This window comes from Rhinopithecus bieti, unplaced genomic scaffold, assembly GCF_001698545.2.
Source record: "Rhinopithecus bieti isolate Rb0 unplaced genomic scaffold, ASM169854v2 scaffold_7673, whole genome shotgun sequence".
Lineage (NCBI taxonomy): Eukaryota > Metazoa > Chordata > Mammalia > Primates > Cercopithecidae > Rhinopithecus > Rhinopithecus bieti.
Genome location: NW_016806375.1, coordinates 4,846,426 through 4,868,290, shown reverse-complemented (window position 1 = coordinate 4,868,290; position 21,865 = coordinate 4,846,426). Strand labels below are relative to the sequence as shown.

The 21,865-nt window shown below is 47.5% G+C and overlaps 1 protein-coding gene across 2 annotated transcripts in view; it reads right to left on the bottom strand.

Moving 5' to 3' along the window:
• Window positions 1-394: 394 nt before the first annotated feature.
• The window catches only part of ANXA6 (annexin A6), a 58,425-nt gene continuing 36,954 nt past the window's right edge, over window positions 395-21,865 (bottom strand). The window contains exons 18-26 of one of the 2 annotated variants that reach the window (XM_017875743.1): window positions 19,277-19,367; window positions 17,451-17,530; window positions 16,821-16,874; window positions 9,947-9,964; window positions 9,063-9,156; window positions 7,785-7,880; window positions 4,599-4,657; window positions 2,846-2,968; window positions 395-802 (exon numbers count right to left, since the gene is read on the bottom strand). In XM_017875743.1, coding sequence (XP_017731232.1) covers window positions 743-802; window positions 2,846-2,968; window positions 4,599-4,657; window positions 7,785-7,880; window positions 9,063-9,156; window positions 9,947-9,964; window positions 16,821-16,874; window positions 17,451-17,530; window positions 19,277-19,367 — 675 coding nt within the window. In that variant the 3' untranslated portion in view covers window positions 395-742. The remainder of the gene's footprint in view (window positions 803-2,845; window positions 2,969-4,598; window positions 4,658-7,784; window positions 7,881-9,062; window positions 9,157-9,946; window positions 9,965-16,820; window positions 16,875-17,450; window positions 17,531-19,276; window positions 19,368-21,865) is intronic. The other variant, XM_017875744.1, reaches the window with a different exon arrangement.

The window sequence follows — 21,865 nt, the reverse complement described above, 5'->3', positions numbered from 1 at the left end:
ATGTGTTTATGTGTTTGTGCATCTCTTTTTATTTCTTCCTTAGAAACAAAAAGTGTCAAGGGAATGAATTGGAGGCATACTTTAGGATGTTAATGTTAGAAGGGAAGCCAAGATTTTTTTGTCCAACTCTCTCATTGTAGATAAGAAAATAGAGACTCAGGGAGGGAAAGGGGCTGGCCTAAGGTCAGAAAGCAAGTGCATGGCAGATGCAGATTTGAACCCAGGCATCCCAATGCCTGGTCCAGTACCCTAGCGCAGCCTGGATGGGGATGGGTGGTGAAATGGATGGGAAGATTTGTCAGTTTGCCCCAGCACATTTACTACCCTTCCCACCACCCCGCTCAGCACATTCAACTGGCCCCTGCCACCAACCGCATCAAAGTACGGACACAACTCATTTTACAGACAGAGGTTCAGGATGTTTTCGGATCTGACATAGCCTAAACCAGGGCAGATGCTGTAGCAAGGGGAGGAAGCTGGGAAAGGTTGAGGAGTCAGAGGGGAGTGGAGGTGGACAGGATCTATGGCTACAGTTTTTCAGCCGCTCAGTCGTGCTGGGCCCTTGATGGCCTGTGGGAGTGGGAGCCTCTCCTAAGCTCCACTGAAGATAAGAGCCCAACCCCAACCCCTCCCCCCACCCCTGCCCCTTCCTTAGTCTCTGGAGCTGGAACAATCAGGCTTGGCCGTGGCAGCTGGTGCTGATGACCATTTCTTGGCAGAGGTGCCCACCAAAGCTGTGGCCCTAGTCCTCGCCACCGCAGAGAGCCAGCAAGGCCTTCAGGAAGTCTCCGGAGGTGTCGCCCTGGCAGAGGCAGAGAGCAGAGTGAGTGAAAACAGTCCTTCCAGCCTCAATGCCCCCTCCTCCCAGCTGCCCATCTGTCTGGACATCTCCCTCGGCTTCTCTCCATGGCCAGCATAACCACCACATGTAGGCCAGAGGGATCTCCCTGACACATAAATGTGACCACATCCCTTTTGTTTATCCCCAGGAAGATGTGCAAGCTCTCGGCCTGGCTTCAAGGGCCTTTGGCATCTGACCAGTGCAGAGCTCTGTGGCTTCACCTATTCCTTTCCCCCAGGAGCATCTCAGTCCTCTCTCCACCTGCCACTCCCCTGTCTAGCACGCCCCTGTGCACCCCCAATACCGTCTGCCAGCGGGGCCCTCTCCTCTGAGAAGCACCCTGACCTCTTGCCTCGGGAGGCAGAGTGCCTCCCTTGGTTCCTCTGGCACTCTGCTGATACCCTCCACCTTGGCATATCGTGTTAGGTGATTCCTTATTTGAACAAACACTATTGAGCACTAACTGCCAGGCCATTGCTGGGAATGGGTGCAAACACCATCACGCTCACCACACATCACAATGGTCTGGCATACATTCAGACTGGGCAGGCCAAACTTCCTGACCCATATGGTATGGATCTCCTTTCTGAGGGGCTCCTATCATTGTTATGAGACATGGTTTTGGGGATTTTGTTTGTTCTGGTATTTTTTGCTGTATGATTTTAAAACATAATATAGTATCAAAATGTGCTAACAATTTGCTGACATTCCTACTAAGTCTGTAAGAGACTGCCTGTGAGATGCCCATAGTCTTATTAGCCAAGTAGAACCAAGCATCAAACTTTAAGATCTTGGCTGATCTCAAAGAACAAAAATATAAGCTCCGTATGTCAAAAAAGTCAGACACAGCCAGGTGTGGTGGCTCACACCTGTAATCCCAGCACTTTGGGAGGCCGAGGCAGGTGGATCACTTGAGGTCAGGAGCTAGCAACCAGCCTGGCCAACACAGTGAAACTGTCTCTACTAAAAATACAAAAATTAGCTGGGCGTAGTGACATATGCCTGCAGTCCCAGCTACTCAGGAGGCTGAGGCAGGAGAATCGCTTGAACCCAGGAGGCGGAGGTTGCAGTGAGATGAGATGGCACCGCTGCACTCCAGCCTGGGCGACAGATCAAGACTCCATCTCAAAACAAACAAACAAACAAAAAAACAAAACAAAAAAACAAAAGTCAGACACAAAAGGTCACATATTAGGTGATTCCATTTATATGAAATATTCAGAAAAGGCAAATCTACAGAGACACAGAGTAGCTTGGTGTTTGCCTATGGCTGGGGATGGAACTAGATAAACAGGTATGAGAGAGCTTAGTGGGATGATAGAAGTGTTTGGAAACTGGCTGCATTATGGGGATGGTTGTATAACTCAGTAAATTTACTAAAAACTGTTGAATTGTATCCTTAAAATAGGTGAATTTTATGATTTGTAAGTTTTTTGTCTGTCTGTTTTTGAGACGGAGTCTTGCTCTGTTGCCCAGGCTGGAGTGCAGTGGCATGATCTCAGCTCACTGCAACCTCTACCTCCTGGGTTCAAGCGATTCTCCTGCCTCAGCCTCCCAAGTAGCTGGGATTACGGGCATTAGCCAACACACCCGGCTAATTTTTGTATTTTTAGTAGAGACAGGGTTTCACTATGTTGGCCAGGCTGGTCTCCAACTCTTGACCTCAAGTGATCCACTCGCCTTGGCCTCCCAACGTGCTGTGACTACAGGTGTGAGCCACCACGCCTACCCATGATATGTAAGTTACACTTCCATAACATTGCTTTAAAAAAAGCAAAAAATGGGCTCTTGTTTTATTTGGAAATCTTTAATTATAAATCTTTGATTCTTCTGGAATTGATTTTGGTATAAACAATGCAATATAGACCCCCTTTCATTTCAATATCCTGGCTGTTCTAAGCAGTAACCCACTAGGAAAAAGTCCATGGGAATGAAGACTCCTAATCTTACATTAGGGATCTGACACTCACCCCCTTCCCACTAACCTCTAGCCCCTCCGCTTACCTCAATGGCTTGGTGGAGAGACTTGTCATATTTCTCAATGAATTCCCGCCGGATGTTGAGCAGGTCAATCTCACTGCGGGAGACCATGATCCTGGTGAGAGTCTTCTCATCTGTGCCAGCACCCTGGTGGAGCCAGGCAGGAGGGAGACACAGGCAGAAGAAGAGACAGAGCCCAGTCAGGCAAGAAACAGTGGTATCCCATCTGCCTGTCTCCCTTGTTCCTTCCAACAACAGGGTGGATGTTCTCCCTCTGTCTTCTGCAAATAGTCCTGACCAAAATCCCCCCGTGCCCAGGACTGGCCAGACTGACATGCAAAAAAAATGTGCATGGGTTGAATAGTGTCCCCTCCAAAATTTGTGTCCACCTGGAACCTCAGAATATGATGTAATCTGGAAATAAGGTCTTTGCACATGTAATGAATTAAGATGAAGGCATACTGAATTAGACTGAAGCCTAAACCAATAACCAATATCTTTATAAGAAGAGGAGGGAGAGCACAGACATACAAACAGCAAAGAGATGAGGTGAGGACAGAGGCAGAGACTGGAGTGATGCATTCACAGCCAGGAAACACCAAGGACTTCTGACAACCACCAGAAGCTAGGAGAGGCAGGGGAAAGTTTCTTCCCCAGAGCCTCCAGGAGGACCCAACCCAGGTGACACCTTGATTTTGGGCTTTTGGCCTCCAGAACTATGAGAGAATAAATTTCTGTTGTCACCCAGTTTGTGGAATTTGTTATACCAGCCCTATGAAATTACCACCAAGCCCAAGGAGTAGGCACAAGGCACGGAATGTGTAGGCAGCCAGAGCTGCCTCTGCCCCCAGGGAGCTACAAGCACCAGCCTAGGAGTCAGAGCTAGGTTCGAGTCCCGGCTCTGCCTCTTAGGAGCTGCGTAAATGTGGGCTACGTTTTACCCTACCTAGGCCTGAGTTTCCTCCTCTATCAAATGAGGATGCTACCACAACTTCACAGGGCTGCCATGAGGGTCAACTGTGGGCAGAGATGAAGCCCTTAGCACAGGCTTGACATACAGTGAGTGCTCAATGAGCGGCTGTCACATTTGGAGACAGCAAGCTGAGAGTGTCAGGCCCCTTCCTACCCTCCTGCCTGCCCAGGCTGTCAGCAGTTGAGACTCCAGTGGCAGAGAGAGTGGTCAGTGTGGCTTGGGCTCTCCCAGAAGGGCAGGCCTAGACTCAGAGGGGAGCGCTTGTGACCTCTGACAACTATTTGTCATAGGAGACCCTGTGTCACCTGATAGGCTGTGAGCTCTGAGAGGGCAGAGACTGTGTCCTACCCAGCCCTGCGCCCCCAGAGCACACTTCTCAACCTTGGCATTTGGGGCTGGATCATTCTTTGTTGCGCAAGCTTATCCTGTGCGCTGAGGCTGTTTAACAGCATCCCTGTTCTCTCCCCACCAGCATCCCTGTTCTCTCCCCACCAGCATCCCTGTTCTCTCCCCACCAGTATCCCTGTTCTCTCCCCACCAGATGCCGGTAGCAACACCCTCCAAGTTGTGATGACCGAAAATGTGTCTGGATATTGCCAAATATCCTCTGGAGGGGAAGGCGGGGGAAATCACCCCCAATGGGGAAATACCATCCTACAGCCAGACAAGGGCAGATGCTGATAAATGTCAAATGGGAAGAAACAGCTGCCAGGAATCCTGATCTGGGGGACAGTGCACATCTGTTTGTGTGTGTGTGTGTACATAAGTGCTTGAAGGGAAAGGAACGCTAGCACGTTTTCTTACCTTCATGGATTTGTAAAGTTTGTCGGCAAAGAAGAGAGGCTTGTTCTTGACACTTTGAACTGTTAGGAAGAGCAGAGAGATGCGGGGAATGTGGTCAGAGGTTGTGAACCCAGATTCTGGACTGGCCTCCCCCATCACCCCACCTTGTCTACCCTTTCATGGGTCTGTAGATCATCGTCAACCCCAGGGTCATGCTCAGGCAACACCTTCGCTCCCCTTCCCCATGCTTCCTCCTCTGGCTCATCCCTAGGCCTGGCTCTCACTTGGTTGCAACTCTCTTCCTTCTAAGGTGCTTACAGCTGACCAAGGTTAGGAGAGGATTCAAAGGTAATTAATTCCTCATGAACTCAAAGCATAGGGCCTCAAAACTTCTAAATGCGTCGGAATCACCTAAGAAGCTTGTTTAAAACTCAGGGTTTAGGCTCCACCCTGAAGACTCAGATTTTACAAAGATTTTGAGCAGTGGTTCTCAAAGTGTGGTTTCCAGACCAACAACCTTAGCATCGCTTGAAAACTTGGAAGAAAGGCAGATTCTCGCGCATCACCCCAGATATGCTGAATATGAAACTCTGGAGGTGAGTGACCAGCTTGTGGTAGTTTGCCTGGAACATTCCAGGTTTTGTTAGGTTGGTGCCAAAGTAATTCCAATTTTTGCCATCACTTTCAATGGCAAAACTGTAATGACTTTTGCACCAACCTAACAGCACTGAAAGCCTTGTGCGAATCAGGATGGCTGGCCAACCTGCTCTGGTGCAGCCTAATGCTTGAGAGTTACTGATTTAGAGAAATACTGCTCCAAAGAATGGCTGTCCGTTGGTAAAATTTAAGGGACCATGTAAATCCCTGGGGCTGAGTGTTGCCCCAGGGCCTGAACAATCTTGCAGTATTGGCAGCCGCTGCTCCCTACCCTGACCCCAGATAATGCCTGCCTGGTTTCACCAACCCTGCCCTTTCTCAAGGCCTAGGGTTCTCTAGCCCTTCACAGCTGCTTGACTGCAAGGCTCCAGAGCCCATGCACGGGTGTCTCAGACAGCTTAAAAAGGAGAAACCAGACACCAGTACTATAGCTGGAATGACTCTGGATATAACGAGAAGAGATGGCAAGAGGCTGGAGTTGTGTAGTCCAGTGGCAGAGTTAAGCAAGAGACTCCTCTGCAACAGGCTCAGGAATCCCGTGGGAAAGATCACATCACACATCTCCCATCTCCAGCTCCTTACATATCTCCCTACTACCTCCCAAACAAATCCCAAGCTCCTTGGCTTGAACGTCAAAGCTCCTGGCCTCCTTTGCAACCTCATGGCCCTTGCTCCTCCATCCCCAGAACTGCAAATTCCTGTGTCCCTCTGTCCTTCCTGGATAGATGCATTTCCTATCTGCCCTTCACTACACTCTCTCTCTAAATCAAGTCCCATCCTGCAAGGCTGTACTTGATGTCCACGTCCCCAGTCATGACATCACCTCCAGGAAGCCTCCCCTGACTTCAGACCTAGGGCTTTATCAGTCTGGCTAAGCAGCGTGCTGGACAGAAACTTCTCTCCTTTGTAACCAACTCCACAAGCCTTCCTAAGAAATGAGCCTGTCCATCTGTCACAGGGGCCCCCGATGCCTGCCACTAGATGGAGAGGTGTGAAATGGTGTTGTGGTGTGTGTTTGCATGTGTAGACCTGTTCAAGGTGGGAGGAGAAAGGAAAGAGGGAAATACACGAGGAGGGTAGGAAACTCAAAGTGTCTCCAAAGGCTACAGAACATGAGCTTAGGACGTAGGCAGCCTGTGGTTTGAGTCCTGGTTCTACTACTATAAACCTCTCTGAATGCAGTGTCCTCTTTGTAAAATAAGCTGGTAAGAGCACCTGGTGAGAATGCAACTAAACCTGTGTGCAGCTAACTTTGCACAGGACTTGGTGTGAAACAACAATAAAAACGAACCCTTGCCCAGTGAGTATTACATGCCAACAGGCACCGTTCCAAGTGCTTTACGTATAATTAGCTAATTTCAGCCTTACAAAATCCACCCTATGGGCTGGGCACTATTGTTATCTCCACTTTACAAAGGAGGAAATTGAGACACAGAAGTTTCGTGACCTGCCCAAGGATACACAGTGAGGAAGTGGCAGAGCAGAGATTCAACCTGGAGTCCATGCTTTTACCCACTGGGCTATCCCGCCTCCTAGATATTGGTCCTGGGTGGTAAAGGCCCATCACATGCTAAACAACCCCCCTACCACCATCTCTACTTCACCCAATCTAACACACCTTTCCCCCACATTTTAGTGTCTCTGAAATCAAGATGTGTTTTATAATTGATAGCAATTATGTGAAAATCTTCCCGACACCTCTTGGTAAGATTTTTAAAAAGTGCATTGATGCAATGCGTTTTACAGTAAATGAAACAAGATACCACTAATGATGAATACTAACGAGAATAACTTCAGCCCCAACCCATATCCACTCATCCATATTTATACATGGTGAAATTAAGATCCAAAAGGAAAAAACCTTTTCAAAGTCAAGAGCTCAAATTATATAAGTGTAACCAAAAAGCCAGGTACTGAGAGGAGACGAGGGTATGTGTGTGTGTGTCGTCTGCATCTAACGTGTATGTGTCTTGTATGTGTGTGCATATGTGGTGTGTGTATGTGGTGTGCATGGGTCATGTGTGCATAGTGTGTGAGTGGTGTGTGTGTGCAGGTGTAGTGTCTTGTGGGGGCGTAGCATGTATGTGCATGTATAATGTGTTCTGTGTGTGAAGTATGTGTGTATGTAATGTGTGTATGTGTGGTATGCACCTGTCACATGCATATGTAACGTGTTTTATGTATAAGTCACGTGAGAATGTGTGTATGCTCAATATGTGTCTTGTACATGTTAAGTGTGTGTGTCAAGTGTGTGTATGGTGTGTGTGTGTACACACCCTAGTTGTGCAGGACAGCGTGCCCCCTCCCCCGCCTGCCCCAGTCTTCCTGGTCCTTCCCCAGCAACAGCTATTTTCTCACCCTCTCCTGCAGCCTGGAACAGACCTCATGACACTCCTGCACAATCACACATTTGGCAGCGTCCCTGGAGGTGAACTGTGGCAGTGTTTACTTTCCAGTACTAGCTTCGGAGGCTGCCAAGGTTCTATTCTTCCAGAGAATCTGGGCAAGTCCCCAGTGCCCCCAGCCCTTCCCTTAGTCCCTGCCAGTTACCAATGGCCACGAATGCGTCCCTGACATCCCCAGACATTTCCTTCTTGATGGTGTGCTCCACGTCATAGTTGGTCATCTTGATGAACTCCTGGAAGACTGGCCACAAGAGAAGCCCCAGAGGTGGGGGTGAGCTTCAGTGCAGGAGGGGGAGGCCCCTCCTCACCCCACCCAGTGCCTCCCACAGGCTGTGCCTGAGAAAGTGGAAGGGCAGCAGATATGGCCACAGCCCAGGCCTAAATGCACTGGGCAAGATCATCCTGATAGAGAAGCTCTGACATCAAGGCTGCTGTGGGCTCACAGCCAAATCTGTCCCAAGTCAGTCCCCGTGCCTGGCCAATGGCCTCAGAACCTCGGCCAAGTTCTGGCAACCCAGGCTGGGGTAGTAAAAGGAGCATGGGTCCTAGTCATGGTTCTGCCCCAGCTCACTGAGGGACCTTGGGTGAATCCTCTCCTTTCTGGGCCTCCTCTTCCTCCCATGTCCGGTTGGGATAAAGACACATCGATAACACTCAGGAAACACTCACTGAGTCAGGCATTGCGCCAGTGCTTTATGTGTGTTGTGTTTTTTGTATCTTTACAACAGTCACGTAAGGTAGAACTAAAACCCTGATTCCTACGTAAGGGAGCTCAGGCGCAGAGATTCGGTAACTTGCCTAAGGTCACATGGCTATTAAGTGGGTATTCAAATCAAGGCGGTCCAGTGCCCAAGTCCATTCTTTTAGCCACTATGCTAAAGCACCTTAAATACTGCGAAGTGCCAGACAAATGCATGTTAAAATGTAAATGTCTCAGTGCAGGACACTTCATGATCACTGAGCACCAGGGTCACTGCATACAGGTGTGCCCTGTGCATGTGGCAGTCTGTGGTTCAAAGATGTCTATGTGGGTCTTGTGCTGCTACCACCTCTCACTGCCTTGCTCCTGGCAGGCATCGCCAGTGAATCATGACGCGGGGTCCCAGAATCCTTCTCAACCCAGCATTCTAGGCAGCCGCTACCAATCTGTCAGAGTTGGCCTTTGAGGTGAAATCCAGTTGCTATCCCTAATCCCTGCCATCACACCTGCTTCCTTAAGGAGGATAAGGAAGGTGAGGTATAAGCAGTAGAGCCAGGACTAGAATCCAGGGCTCCAGAGTCACCGTCACCCGTGATACACTACTGCTGGGTTAAGGAGGGGGTGGGTGGGCAACTGGCTCCTCTTGTCACAGAGAGATGAGAGGCTCTCATCAGCTTCTGGGATCTTTCTGCTGAGCTGGGAAGGGAGGAGGTCAGGCCTCACCTCTCCGGAGGTGCGGATAGCTCCGGGTACACAGGATCGTCATGAAACGTGTCTCCAAGGAAGTTTTGTCTCCGCTGGGTGTGTCTGCTATTTCCTGCAGAGCCCGGGTTGGAGCAAGGATTTGGGAGGGGAGACATGAGAAAGCCTTGGTTATTATTCACTTTCATGTCTTTGCCTGGGCTGAGGGCAGTCAGAAGCTGGGCTCACACAGCCATCCAAGGGGGCTGAGACTGGTCCCCTCTTCCTTCCTCAAGCACAATGGCTTCTACATTCCCCTCTCCAGTTCACAAGGACCCTGTGATCTGACACAGATGGGCTTAGCACTGGGAACTTCCATCCTAGCCTCGGGGCCATGGGACCGGGGCTCCTGGGAGGACCCGCACAGGCCCTGGGCATAGCAACTGGGAGTTCCCCTTCCATCCCTCAACCTTTCTGCAAGGCCCTCTGGGAAGTGTGTATGGGGTCATATGCAGGGAAGATGGCCTGGCCAGTGTTTCCCCAAGCGGCGTCAAGGGCAAACATACCCGATCACACTGCATATTAGTGTTTCCACGTTGTCTTCTAGCCAGCTACTAGTTCTATTTATACTGATACTAAATTCCCCTTAACTCATTTTGGGTTTAAAAGTGAGTCGATTTAAAGATCAGTATTAACAGCTGGTGGTTACATAGTACAAATCATGCCGGAGATGATTAGCTGAAGTTTGGGAAACACTTGCCTGGCCTATCTTTTACCAAGCAGGGTCCTTAAGGCGCCCTGAAGGGGAGAGAGAGAAGCCGCATAGCAAGCTCCCAAATCACTGCTTGATACTGCCCCGCTCCGCCCAGTAAAGGTGGACTTTACTCAGAGGCCGTTAAAACCCAAATGAAGAACAGGACACTCACCAAGATCTCAGCAGCCACCTGAGAGCAGGGAGGGGAGAGAGGAGGGAGAGAAGGGAGGCAAGAGTCAGAGGAGGCCGGGGAGGCTGGTGCTGGGGCCCTGGGGTGCAGAGTGAGGGGCCTGGCTGGAAGTGGGAGATGTCCCAAGATACTGGAGAGAACCCGGGATGCGATGGGAAGTGGGGCAGGGACAACAGAAAAATACCTTCCTATGACCTTTTGGGCTGGAGCTCAGAATGGGGAAAGGCCTGGCAATAACTAAAAACGTGTTCACCTGACGGATAAGAGAAAGACACAGAAACGGGGAACACTCTGCTCTTCACACCCCAAAACCTAGAGCAGATTCCAGGCCTCGGTTTCTTTGTCTGAAAGTGGAAAGAAATAATTGCTGCCACTTCCTTACAGAACCACTGAGATGTAAATGTGAGCAGTGCAAAGTTCTTCGCACCCTTTAGCATATTCAGAGTTCCAAGGCAAGAGACATGTAATTTTAGCTTTCGTGTTAAAGACAGGAAAGACCAGACAGCTGAGGCCTTGAGGGGAGCTGACCTGTCTGGGGGCACACAGCAAACAGTGATGGGAAAGTCATTTTACAAGGGTTACTTTTAATCACTGCACTATGCAGAGCACAGAATTCTGTGGTTAGGACACAATTTTGTTAGGCAAATAGCTGTGACTTTGAGAGCCTGGGAACAAAATACCCAGGCTCGTGTACCTAGGCTGAGTATTGCTTTCGCCTTTCCCCCAGAAACTCTGCTGACTTTATTCTATTGGATAGACTGAACTCTTTATAATTCACAACAGCCTATGCTCTGGAAACCTTCCTCTTGTTTTCATTGCATAATTGGCAATGTCCATTAAAGATTAAAAGGCCTATGACATTTGATCAAGCAATTATATTGCTAGGAATTTGCCCTACAGATATACTGGCAAAAGTCTTCCACGATAGAATACAAGACTATTCACTGCAGCATTCTTTCTTCTTTTTGGAGACAGGGTCTCGCTCTATTGCCCAGGCTGGAGTATAGTGGCACAATCACAGCTCACTGCAACCTTAACCTCCTAGGCTCAAGTGATTCTCCTGCCTCAGCCTCATGAGTAGCTGGGACTACAGGTGTGTGCCACCACACCCAGCTAATTTTTTTATTTTTTGTAGAGAAGGGGTCTCACTTTGTTGTCCAGTCTAGCCTCAAGTGATCCTCCTGCGTTGGTCTCCCAAAGTGGAGATCATAGGCATGAGACACCGCACCTGGCCCATGGCAGCATCTTTCTCTTCTCTTCTCTCCCCTTCCTTCCTTTCTTTCTCCCTCCCTCCCTTCCTTCCCATGGCAGCATCTTTCTTTCCTTCCTTCTCCTTCCTTCCATTCTTTCCCTCTTCCTCTCTCTCTCTCTTTCTTTTGTCTCACTCTGTTGCCCAGACTGGAGTGCAGTGGCACGATCTCAGCTCACTGTAACCTCCACCTCCCAGGTTCAAGCGATTCTCCTGCCTCAGCCTGTAGCTGGGATTACAGGCATGTGCCACCAAGCCCAGTTAATTTTTTTTTGTATTTTTAGTAGAGATGGGGTTTCACAATGCTGACCAGGCTGGTCTCCAACTCCTGACCTTAGGTGGTCCACCCGCCTCTGCCTCCCAAAGTGCTGGGATTACAGGCTTGAGCCACCACGCCCGGTCAGCATTTTTCATAACAGAGAAAAACTGTAAACCATCCTGAGATTGACTTGTTAAACAGGCTATGGATTATCCAATCAATGGAAACAATCCATGCAATTCTTACAAAGGATGAGATTAATCTACAATGCTGATAACAAGAGTTTCCATTTAAATTAAGTAAAGAAGTATAGCATATTTTTGTGTAAAATAGTATTTCTTTCATCTAGATTCAAAAATAAATAAATAAATAAACACTCACTTTCTCATACTTCCTGGGAAGTACTTAAGAAACTGTCAAGACACCTTTGAGGAGAGGTACTATGCAGGAAAGCTTTTGCATTTCTTTTTATTCTTCCTGAAGTTTTATTTCTTAAATATGCAAAAATATTATTTCATTTGAAATTTAAATCTTAAATAAGACTTATCAAGGCTACTAGGATTATAGGCTGTTTCTGGTTTTTTAAATATTTTTCTGTATTAAAAACAACCTACACCAGGCACAGTAGCTCACACCTGTTATCCCAGGACTTTGGGAGGCCCAGGTGGGAGGATCACTTGAGCCTATGAGTTTGAGACCAGCCTGGACAACATGGAGAAACCCTGCTCTACCAAAAACTTAGCTGAGCATGGTGGCTCATGCCTGTAATCCCAGCTATTTGGGGCGCTGAGGTGGGAGGATTGCTTGAGCCTAGAAGTCGGAGGTTGCAGTGAGCCAAGATTGCACCACTGCACTCCAACCTGTGTGACAGTGTGAGAACCCGTCACCCCGTTATGTCTCAAACATCACAAAACAAAAACCTAGTTGAACCCCGAGGACATCATACTAGGTAAAGGAAGCCAGTCATAAAAGCATAAATACTGTATAATTCCACTTACATGAAGTCCCTAGAGTGGTCAAATTCACAGACATAGAAAGAATGGTGGTTACCAGGGGCTGGGGGAAGGGAGAATGGGAAGTGACTGTTGAATGGGTCCAGAGTTTTGGTTTTGCACGATGAAAACAGTTTTCGAGATGGCTGGTGGTGATGGCTGCCCACCATGTGAATGTACTTAATGCCACTGAACTGTATACTTTAAAATGATTGGCTAGGCATGATGACTCATGCCTGTAATCCCAGCACTTTGGGAGGCTGAGGCAGGTGGATCACCTGAGGTCAGGAGTTTGAGACCAGTCTGGCCAACATGGTAAAACCCTGTCTCTACTAAAACTACAAAAAAATTAGCCGGGTGTGGTCGTGGGTGCCTGTAATCCCAGCTACTCAGGAGGGTAAGGCAGGAGAATCACTTGAACCCGGGAGGTGGAGGTTGTAGTGAGCCAAATTGCGACATTGCACTCCAGCCTGGGCAACAAGAGGAAAACTCCATCTCCAAAAATAAATAAATAAAATTATTAATATGATAAAGTTTATATGTATTTTATCAAAATTTGTAAAACTTACGCTAAATAAAACTGTATCATTTTAAGAAGAAAGGGAGAGGGACATGTTTTAAAGATTTAACAGAAAAGACTCAAAAGTCCCAATCCTTCTCACTTACGCAGGTCAGAGAACCCTAGACATATTAGGTTTTTCAAAGCATCTTTAAGATAATAATATCTGTAATGTAAAAAAAAAAAGTGGTGGGGCACTAAATTAATATTCACCACAAAAGCTTGTTCTTATTAGCCTAGCTACTTCATGCAAAAATTAATCTGGACAGTTCCTCAAATGGTTAAACTTAGAGTTCTCATATGACCCAGCAATTCTATCTAAGAGAAATGAAAACATATGTGCACACAAAAACTCTACACAAACTTGTACACAAATGTTTAGAGCAGCATTAGTCATGATAGCCAAAAGGTGGAAATAACCCAAATGTCCAACAGCTGATGAATGGATAATGGAATACTATTTGGCAATGAAAAGGGAGTCCCAACATGCTACAACACGGGTGACCCTTGAAAACACTGTTAAGTGTTTAACACAATGTTTAAATTAGTGTTTTCTTAGGTGAAGAAGCCCATCCAAAAGGCCACGTATTATATCGCTGTATTTACATGAGATGTTCGGAAGAGGCACATCTGGAGACACAGAAAGTAGATTAGCAGTTGCTTAGGGCTGGGGGGTTAGGAGGACATAAGGAGTGACAGATAATGTGTATGGAGTTTCTTTTGGGGGTGATGAAATGTTCTAAAATTGATTGTGGTGATGGTTACATTAAGTCTGTGAAGATACTAAAAACCACTGAGTTGCACACTTTAAATGGGTCAATAGTATGGTAGATGAATTCTATTTCAATATTTTAAATGGTTCAATAGTACGGTAGATGAATTCTATTTCAATAAAGCTGGTCAATAGTATGGCAGACGAATTCTATTTCAATAAAGCTAGTCAATAGTATGGTAGATGAATTCTATTTCAATAAAGCTGGTTAATAGTATGGTAGGTGAATTCTATTTCAATAAAGCTGGTCAATAATATGGTAGATTAATTCTATTTCAGGAAAGCTGTTATATTTTTAAAAGTCTGGTCTGAGCACGGTGGCTCACACCTGTAATCCTAGCACTTTGGGAGGCTGAGGCAGGTGGATCACTTGAAGTCAGGAGTTCGAGACCAGCCTGGCCAATATGGTGAAACCCTGTCTCTACTAAAAATACAAAAAAATTAGCTGGGCATGGTGGTGGGCGCCTGTAATCCCAGCTACTTGGGAGGCTGAGCCTGGATAATTGCTTGAACCCAGGAGGCAGAGGTAGGAGTGAGCCGAGATTGTACCACTGCACTCCAGCCTGGGTGACAGAGTGAGACTCCATAAAAAAAAAAAAAAAAAGGTCTGAGTATTGATTATCTAAAAACTACCACAATCCTTCATTTCATGGTGGGTCTATAATAATTAGTTATTTATAATTTATTGCTCAAATTGGACGACAGAGTGAAAGGGGAAGCTATTAACAATTACTGTGGGGCCACAGGTGGAAACTGGACATATGTTCAACTGGTTAATAACAGACCCAGACTTCTAAGAGCTTGAGGGTGTTCTAGACATCCAGAGTGAGAGGCCGCCAGGGAGGCAGTGTAAAACAGGCAAATTCAAACTGCCAAGTACTCATGTGCAATATCTAAGGGGGAGCTTGACTGGCCCTATCAAATGCCCTTAATTTTTATATACATTTTGCTCCCATATTTCCATTTCATCTCTGGAAATTCATTCTAAGGAATAATTCATGAATGTGATAAAAGAGTTTGCTACTAGGAAGAAACCTGGTTAAATAACATGATAGATTCAGATACGAACAGTATACAGCCATTAAATGATATTGTTGATTAAAAAGTGCAACAATATTCACATGGTATTAATTTTTAACTATCAGAAATAAAGAATCCACTTTTACATACACATAGAGAAACAACTAGAATAATGTATACTACAATACTGACAATGGTTATTACTATTAGGTTATGGAGTCTTTTTTGGCTTCTCTTTATTTTCTAGTTTCTATAAAAGAATGTACTGCTAGTTATAAGAAAATGAGCTGGGGTCTAGCATCCTAAATCTGGAGAAGTAGCCGAGTTGGGCAGGGATCTGGCTCAAGGGTCCCTTAGCTATTTCCACCCGGGTTCTCTCTCTCCACTTCTCTCCTTTTGCGAAGCAGCTATCAGCAAGGCCCACCACTGCCCCCTGCTAGCGGCGATTGGAAGCACAGCCTCATTGGCAAACCAGGCACAGGCAGAAACATTCCTGGGAAGATCAATTTAGGGTTGGAAGATAGATTTGGGGTGAGAGCTGAGATTTAAAAAAAAAACTCTCAGCAGCACACAAGGCTGTTCACAGTAATAATAAACATCCGTTGAATGAGTGAATGAAATGTGGCCTCAGCAAGTCACCCTAGTGTCTGGCTGGGTTCTCAACCTAGCCCCCATCCATGTGCCCACAATGTAGCTGAAATACCATACATTTAAGTGTAACCATGCAGCTTTTGACAACTATATTCCAAAGTAAGGGTTGGACAACTGGACAACAACAGCTACTTGATGTGGAAGCTGCAGGGGACCTTAACCGTACTGGGTCTTGGAGGATATTACCGTAAATGGAATTAAGCATAGACTCTGGAGTCAGGCAAGCCTGAGTTCAGATCAAACCACCACCACTTAGAAACTGTATCCTTGAATAGGTTAGTAAAAAGGGGGAACATAAAAACGTATAGAATAATCTTGGCATCATAGTATGCATTCTAATAATTATAATTACAGTTCTGTAACTGTCAGGTTCCAGTTCAGATGCTGTTGTAATATATACCACACTTCTGTTATGGGACCTGGGAACACAAAAGTTGGTCCCCTCTCAATCCATCGGTGCCCTTTTTAACTCACCAACTGTAAAATATGGGGGCTGGATTCACAGTCTGTGGTGTCTGTTCCCCCACATCTCTGGACACAGCTTTTGGGGGCGGGAGGATGAGGCAGGCAGAAGAGATGGAGACATGGACCTGGGTCAAGCTACTGGGTGCTGGGATCAAGGTGCAGGTCAGTGGGAGACAATGCACTGGCCTCAGTAGGGACTGCCCAGCCACAGGAACCCTCAGGGAAAATGAATTTGGGGTTGTCCAACCTCCGTAAGAAGCCATTTCCAAACCTCAAGCTCACTAGGCTAAGGAGCAGGGCAGAAGCAGAGCAGCCAAGAGACTCCTAGAGAACCCTTTTCCCTGCTATTCATTCAACAAATATTTATTGAGTACTGATCATGTGTTACTTTGAATATATTAGTGAACAAAATGAAGAGTCCAGCCCTTGAGGAACTTACTTTCTAGGCTTGTCCCAGGACACTCCCTCCAATCTCAGTCCCATTTTACAGATAATAAACCAAGACCTTTAGCCCCTTTCTCAGCAAGTTCCCAGACCAGCTCTCTAGGGGTCAATTCTACTGGGGCCACTGACTTCTTGTGTGACTTTCAGAAGTCATTTGCCCTTTCTGGACCTCCATTTTCCCACTGTAACATCAGGGCTTTGACCTGGGTGATCTGCAGGTCCCTGCCCGCTCTGAAGGTCCTGCTATTCCCCTAGGAAATGTCAGTAATACCAGCACCACACTCCTAAACCTCATTTCTGCAGTCTAAGCATCAGCCAATCAAACCAACCATGCCCCTGCCAGGAGCCTTCACTCGCAGACAAGGCCTGGTGTAGACACGCATAAGCTGGACCTACTTCTCAGGGACACCCAGCAGAGGTGACTGGGGTGGGCTGGGGGTCTTACCTGGGCATCTTCCCGTGCCTGGTCCAGGTTTTCTCCTCCCTCCTCACGATTTCCCTGCAGCAGGAGCAGCAAGAAAGGTCAGTCCCCAAGCATCGACCCATCTCCATCTCTGCACCACCACACACCCTGCTCATTTTCACCTTTCTGAATGCTCTTCCTCATCAGTTACACAGGGATGAAAATCCTGCCTCCATAAGTAGGCTGTTGGGGTCACTAACTGAGAACGTGTGCAAGGCACTCAGCACCAATGCCTGACACACAGAAAGCTCTCAGTAACCGTCAACCAGGGCCTGCCATTTTTGTTATGGGAATTCAAGAGATGGTGACAGAAGCTCCCAGGTAACAACACAGGAGAGGGTCACCCACATGGCTTTGTTGTGTGAGCTGGGGGCCCAAAAAGCCAGGCCAAGGGCCACCAGGAAGGACTGTCTGGAGAAGGTGGCACCACACCAGCTCTGACAAGTGAACACCAGTGATGGCTGGTGGGACTCTAAGGAGGCAAGTGGGGAGACAAACCCTCTCCATCAGGAGTGCACTTCTAACTCCCCTGTACCCTACACTCAGTGAACCTTCCCTTCCTCCCAGGCCTCCAGATGGGCAAGCAGACCTGAGGCCCATGAATTCACTCACCGTGGCCAGAGAAATGAGGATCCTCCTGAAGTGGCCAGATGTGTCTGAGCTCAGAGCATCCTCCAGGGACTTGTGATAGTCTGAGACAGAGAAAGGGTGTGGGTAGCTGCTGGCCAAGAAGGATTTCGTTGTGGGGAGGGAGGTCCAGGAAATTCAGGCTTGAGCCAGGGGGAGGTGGGAATGAAAGGGTTTGTAACTGGCTCAGGGGGGCATCCAGTCATCCTCCTGCTGATTTTGTAAGACAATGGGCATTCTCATCAACCCATCACCTCCCCTCCATCCCCTTGGCGCTGTGCCACTTGAGGTCCCATTGCATCTCGCCTTTAATATTTAACAGCCTCTTAAGTCACCTTCCTGTTGTCATTCTCTCTTCTATCTTCCCTCCTGCATGGCAGTTGCTAAACCCAAAAGCAGAGCTCTGACTATGTCACTCATGTACTCAAAAATTCTACCATTTTAAAGCTGCTTATAAGATAAAAAATTTAAACTCTTTTTTAAATGTTTTTTTTTTTTTTTTGAGACAGGGTCTCACTCTGTCACCCAGGCTGGAGTGCGGTTGGTATGATCAAGGCTCACTACAGCCTCGACCTCCTTGGGCTCAGGTGATCCTCCCACCTCAGTCTCCTGAATAGCTGGGACTATAGGCACATGCCGCCACACTTAGCTAACTTTTTTTTTTTTTTGAGGCGGAGTCTCGTTCTGTCACCCATGTTGGAGTGCAGTGGCATGATCTTGGCTCACTGCAACCTCTGCTTCCCAGGTTCAAGTGATCCTCCTGCCTCAGTCTCCTGAGTAGCTGGGGCTACAGGCGCATGCCACCACGCCTGGCTAATTTTTGCATTTTTAGTAGAGATTGGGTCTCACCATGTTAGCCAAGTTGGTCTCGAACTCCTGACCTCAAGTGATACACCCACCCTGGCCTCCCAAAGTGCTGGGATTAACAGAGTGAGCCACTGCGCCCAGCCAATTTTTATATTTTTTGTAGAGATGGGGTTTTGCCTTGTTGCCCAGGCTGGTCTCGAACTCCTGGGCTCAAGCTATCCACCTGCCTCAGACTCCCAAAGTGCTGGGATTACAGGTGTAAGCCACTGCACCTAGCCAATTTAAACATTTTTGACTGGTACTCAAGATTCTTCAGAATGAAAATATGGGGCCACTTGCTTAAAATTAAGAATTTTGGGCCGGGCACAGTGGCTCAAGCCTGTAATCCCAGCACTTTGGGAGGCCGAGACGGGTGGATCACGAGGTCAGGAGATCGAGACCATCCTGGCGAACACGGTGAAACCCCGTCTCTACTAAAAAAATACAAAAAACTAGCCAGGCGAGGTGGCGGGCGCCTGTAATCCCAGTTACTCGGGAGGCTGAGGCAGGAGAATGGTGTAAACCCGGGAGGCAGAGGTTGCAGTGAGCTGAGATCAGGCCACTGCACTCCAGCCTGGGCGACAGAGCGAGACTCCATCTCAAAAAAAAAAAAAAAAAAAAAATTTCTGGACAGTGAGAGCATAGCATACAACCAAGTGTGGGGCCCTTCTGGCTGTGGGGCCATGTAGAACTGCATGGACTACACACCCCTAAAGTTGCCCTCCCTCTCTGGAATGTTCTCTCCTCCCACTTCCAGCCAAGCCTTCTTATACCTCCAGGCCTTTGTCCTTCCAGGGCACCTGTCTTTCCCTAGACACAGGAATGGGCACACCCAAGGGGCTTATCAAATCCTCAAGGACTCAGGGAAAGGAGATAGGCCAGAGTCCTGGGCAGAGCTGGGGTTGGAAGCTGGGGGGCCTGGGTCTTCTCCTCCCAGCATCTGGGCCCAGGCCTCCCAAACTCACCCTCCTTATAGGCCTCATTGATGGCCCGAATTTCGGCATTGGTCCGAGTGGCCAGGATTTCAATAAGAGCTTTTTCATCTGTGCCAGCTCCCTGGAATGTCAAGACAAAGATGATCTCAGCCATAGTTCCGACCACCTGTGCAGAGGTCCATGGGGCCCGGATGGCTAAAGCTCAGGCCAAGCCTTCCTGGATTTTCTCCTCACCTCCAGACATGGCCCCCAGGCCCGAGACCGTGGCACAACCAAGGCTGACTGTGCCAGCCTGTCAAGATTCCCAGAACCTCCCATGGGAACTGCTTTGCCTTCCAGCCCCCCAAAAAGAAAAGGTATATAGGCATGTGTGTATAACACCACATACACACATGAACGTCTGAATGGAAATATCCACATGTAAGTATCTGAAGAGAACAAAAGGACACGCACATGCCTCACGGTGTTAACTAGTGGTGTGGTCTCTGCTTGAGTGAAGGATCACAGACGATTGCTATTTTCTTCTTTTTTACTCTATATTTCTTCAGGTCTTCACAGTGGACATGTATTATTTTGTTAGAAGAAAAAAAGTTTTGTGCTTAAGATAAAATTCTACATTATTTTTTCTTTTGAGACAGAGTCTTGCTCTGTTGCCCAGGCTGGAGTGCAGTGGCATGATTACTGCAGCCTCAACCTCCCAGACTCAGGGATCCTCCTACTTCAGCCTCCCAAGTAGTTGGGGCCACAGAAGCATGCCACCATGCTTGGCTAATTTTTATATTTTTTTGTAGAGATAGGGCTTCACCATATTGCCCAGCCTGGTCTGGAACTCCTGGACTCAAGCCCAAAGTTTTAAGAATACAGGCATGAGCCACCATGGCTGGCTTACATGTTTATTCTTGGATTTGAGGAGTGATTTGTGAATGGAGACATTACACGCCCTGGACTACCGCAGGCTGGGGACCTGTTATGCAAATATCTGCATACAGGGAAGTGGGGAAAACTATCAGGGAGAGAAGGCAGGCAAGATTGATTGATTGAGTCAATGACTAATTCACTCATTCAAATACTTGTTAAGGCACCTATTATGTGTTAGCCACTGTGCAAGGTGCTGGGGCTACAGCTACCAAAAAGGAAAAAAAAAAGTCCAGGCATGGTGGCTAATGCCTGTAATCCCAGCACTTTGGGAAGCCGAGGCAGGCAGATCACCTGAGGTCAGGAGTTCAAGACCATCCTGGCAAACATGAAACCCCTTCTCTACTAGAAAGACAAAAAAATTAGCTGGGCATGGTGGCAGGCACCTGTAATCACAACTACTCAGGAGGCTGAAGCAGGAGAATCGCTTGAACCTGGGAGGCAGAGGTTGCAGTGAGCCGAGATCACACCATTGCACTCCAGCCTGGGTAAAAGAGCGAGACTCCATCTCAAAAAAAAAAAAAAAAAAAAAAAAAAAAAAAAAAAAAAGGCAAGAGGCAAGACATGTTCTCTGTCCTCAAAGAGGTTACTAATGGTCCTGCCTTCTCAGATCCTAGGAGACTCATCCTGATTGAGATATTCAATCATTTCTTTGTTAGAAGCAGGTGTGTGGTGAGGCAATCAAGAAAGTGCCAAGACTAGGGTCTAGCCCTGGTCTCCCCCTAACTCACTGACTCTCTGAGCCTCTGTTTCCCACTTGGAAACTTTGAAAATGGAAAGGATTGAGTTGGGTTAGCTCGTTGATCTCTTCTATTTCTGAACCCCATGTCTTTAGATCATTTGCTTTTTAGCTTAGGTATTTTAAAAAACAATCATCTTAATCTGCTTAGCCTAGGCAACGTTTTTATGAAGTCCTCTAGCTCCCCATTGCTGCCTTCCTCTTAATGCTCAAGGGGCCAAAAGCACTACTGGTTTTATGTGGTTGTCAAGACAGGCTCTAGAGTCAGACAGACTGGTCTGAACCTCAGCTTTGCTACTTCATAGCTCTATGACCTTGACCAAGCAACCTAACCTCCAAGTCTCAGTTTCCTCATCTGTAAAATGGGGACAAAATAAGAGTCTTGCCTTGTGGCTTGAGGAGGCAACTAATTGAACTAATGTACCTAGCCTAGGATACCATATGCTCCTTATAAACAGTATCCACTAGTACAGTTGGTACCTTGGGAAGCAAAGCAGTTCTAGCAACTTCTGGGCCAGAACATAATGCTTTCTTGTTTAGTGTAGGGTCAGGTCTTCAGAGTTAACAATGCCCTTCATACCTGTGACCTTGATTGACCTGTCCTAGTTTGAAGGGCAGAGGTGACCATTTCCATTTCCCAGATGAAGGCACAGAGGATTGGGAAATGTAAGGAATGGCCCAGTCACACAATGAATGAGTGGCAGGGCTGGGCTGGAGTACAGACTCCAACTGCTGCTGCTTTGCTTCGAGACCCACCCCACTTCCTCCAGCGGCTCCACGAGACTCTTCTGACACCAGTGGGCGTGTGACTCAAGCTGAATCAACTTGGAGTAAATGCCAAGACTGTTGTTGGAACTCCTAGGAAGAAGGAACTCTTTCTGCTGGAGCTGCTAGCTGGCAGGATGGACATAAGCCACCCTGCCACCATGGGGAGAAAGGCTGCCTGAGAGTGAAGCCATAAGAGA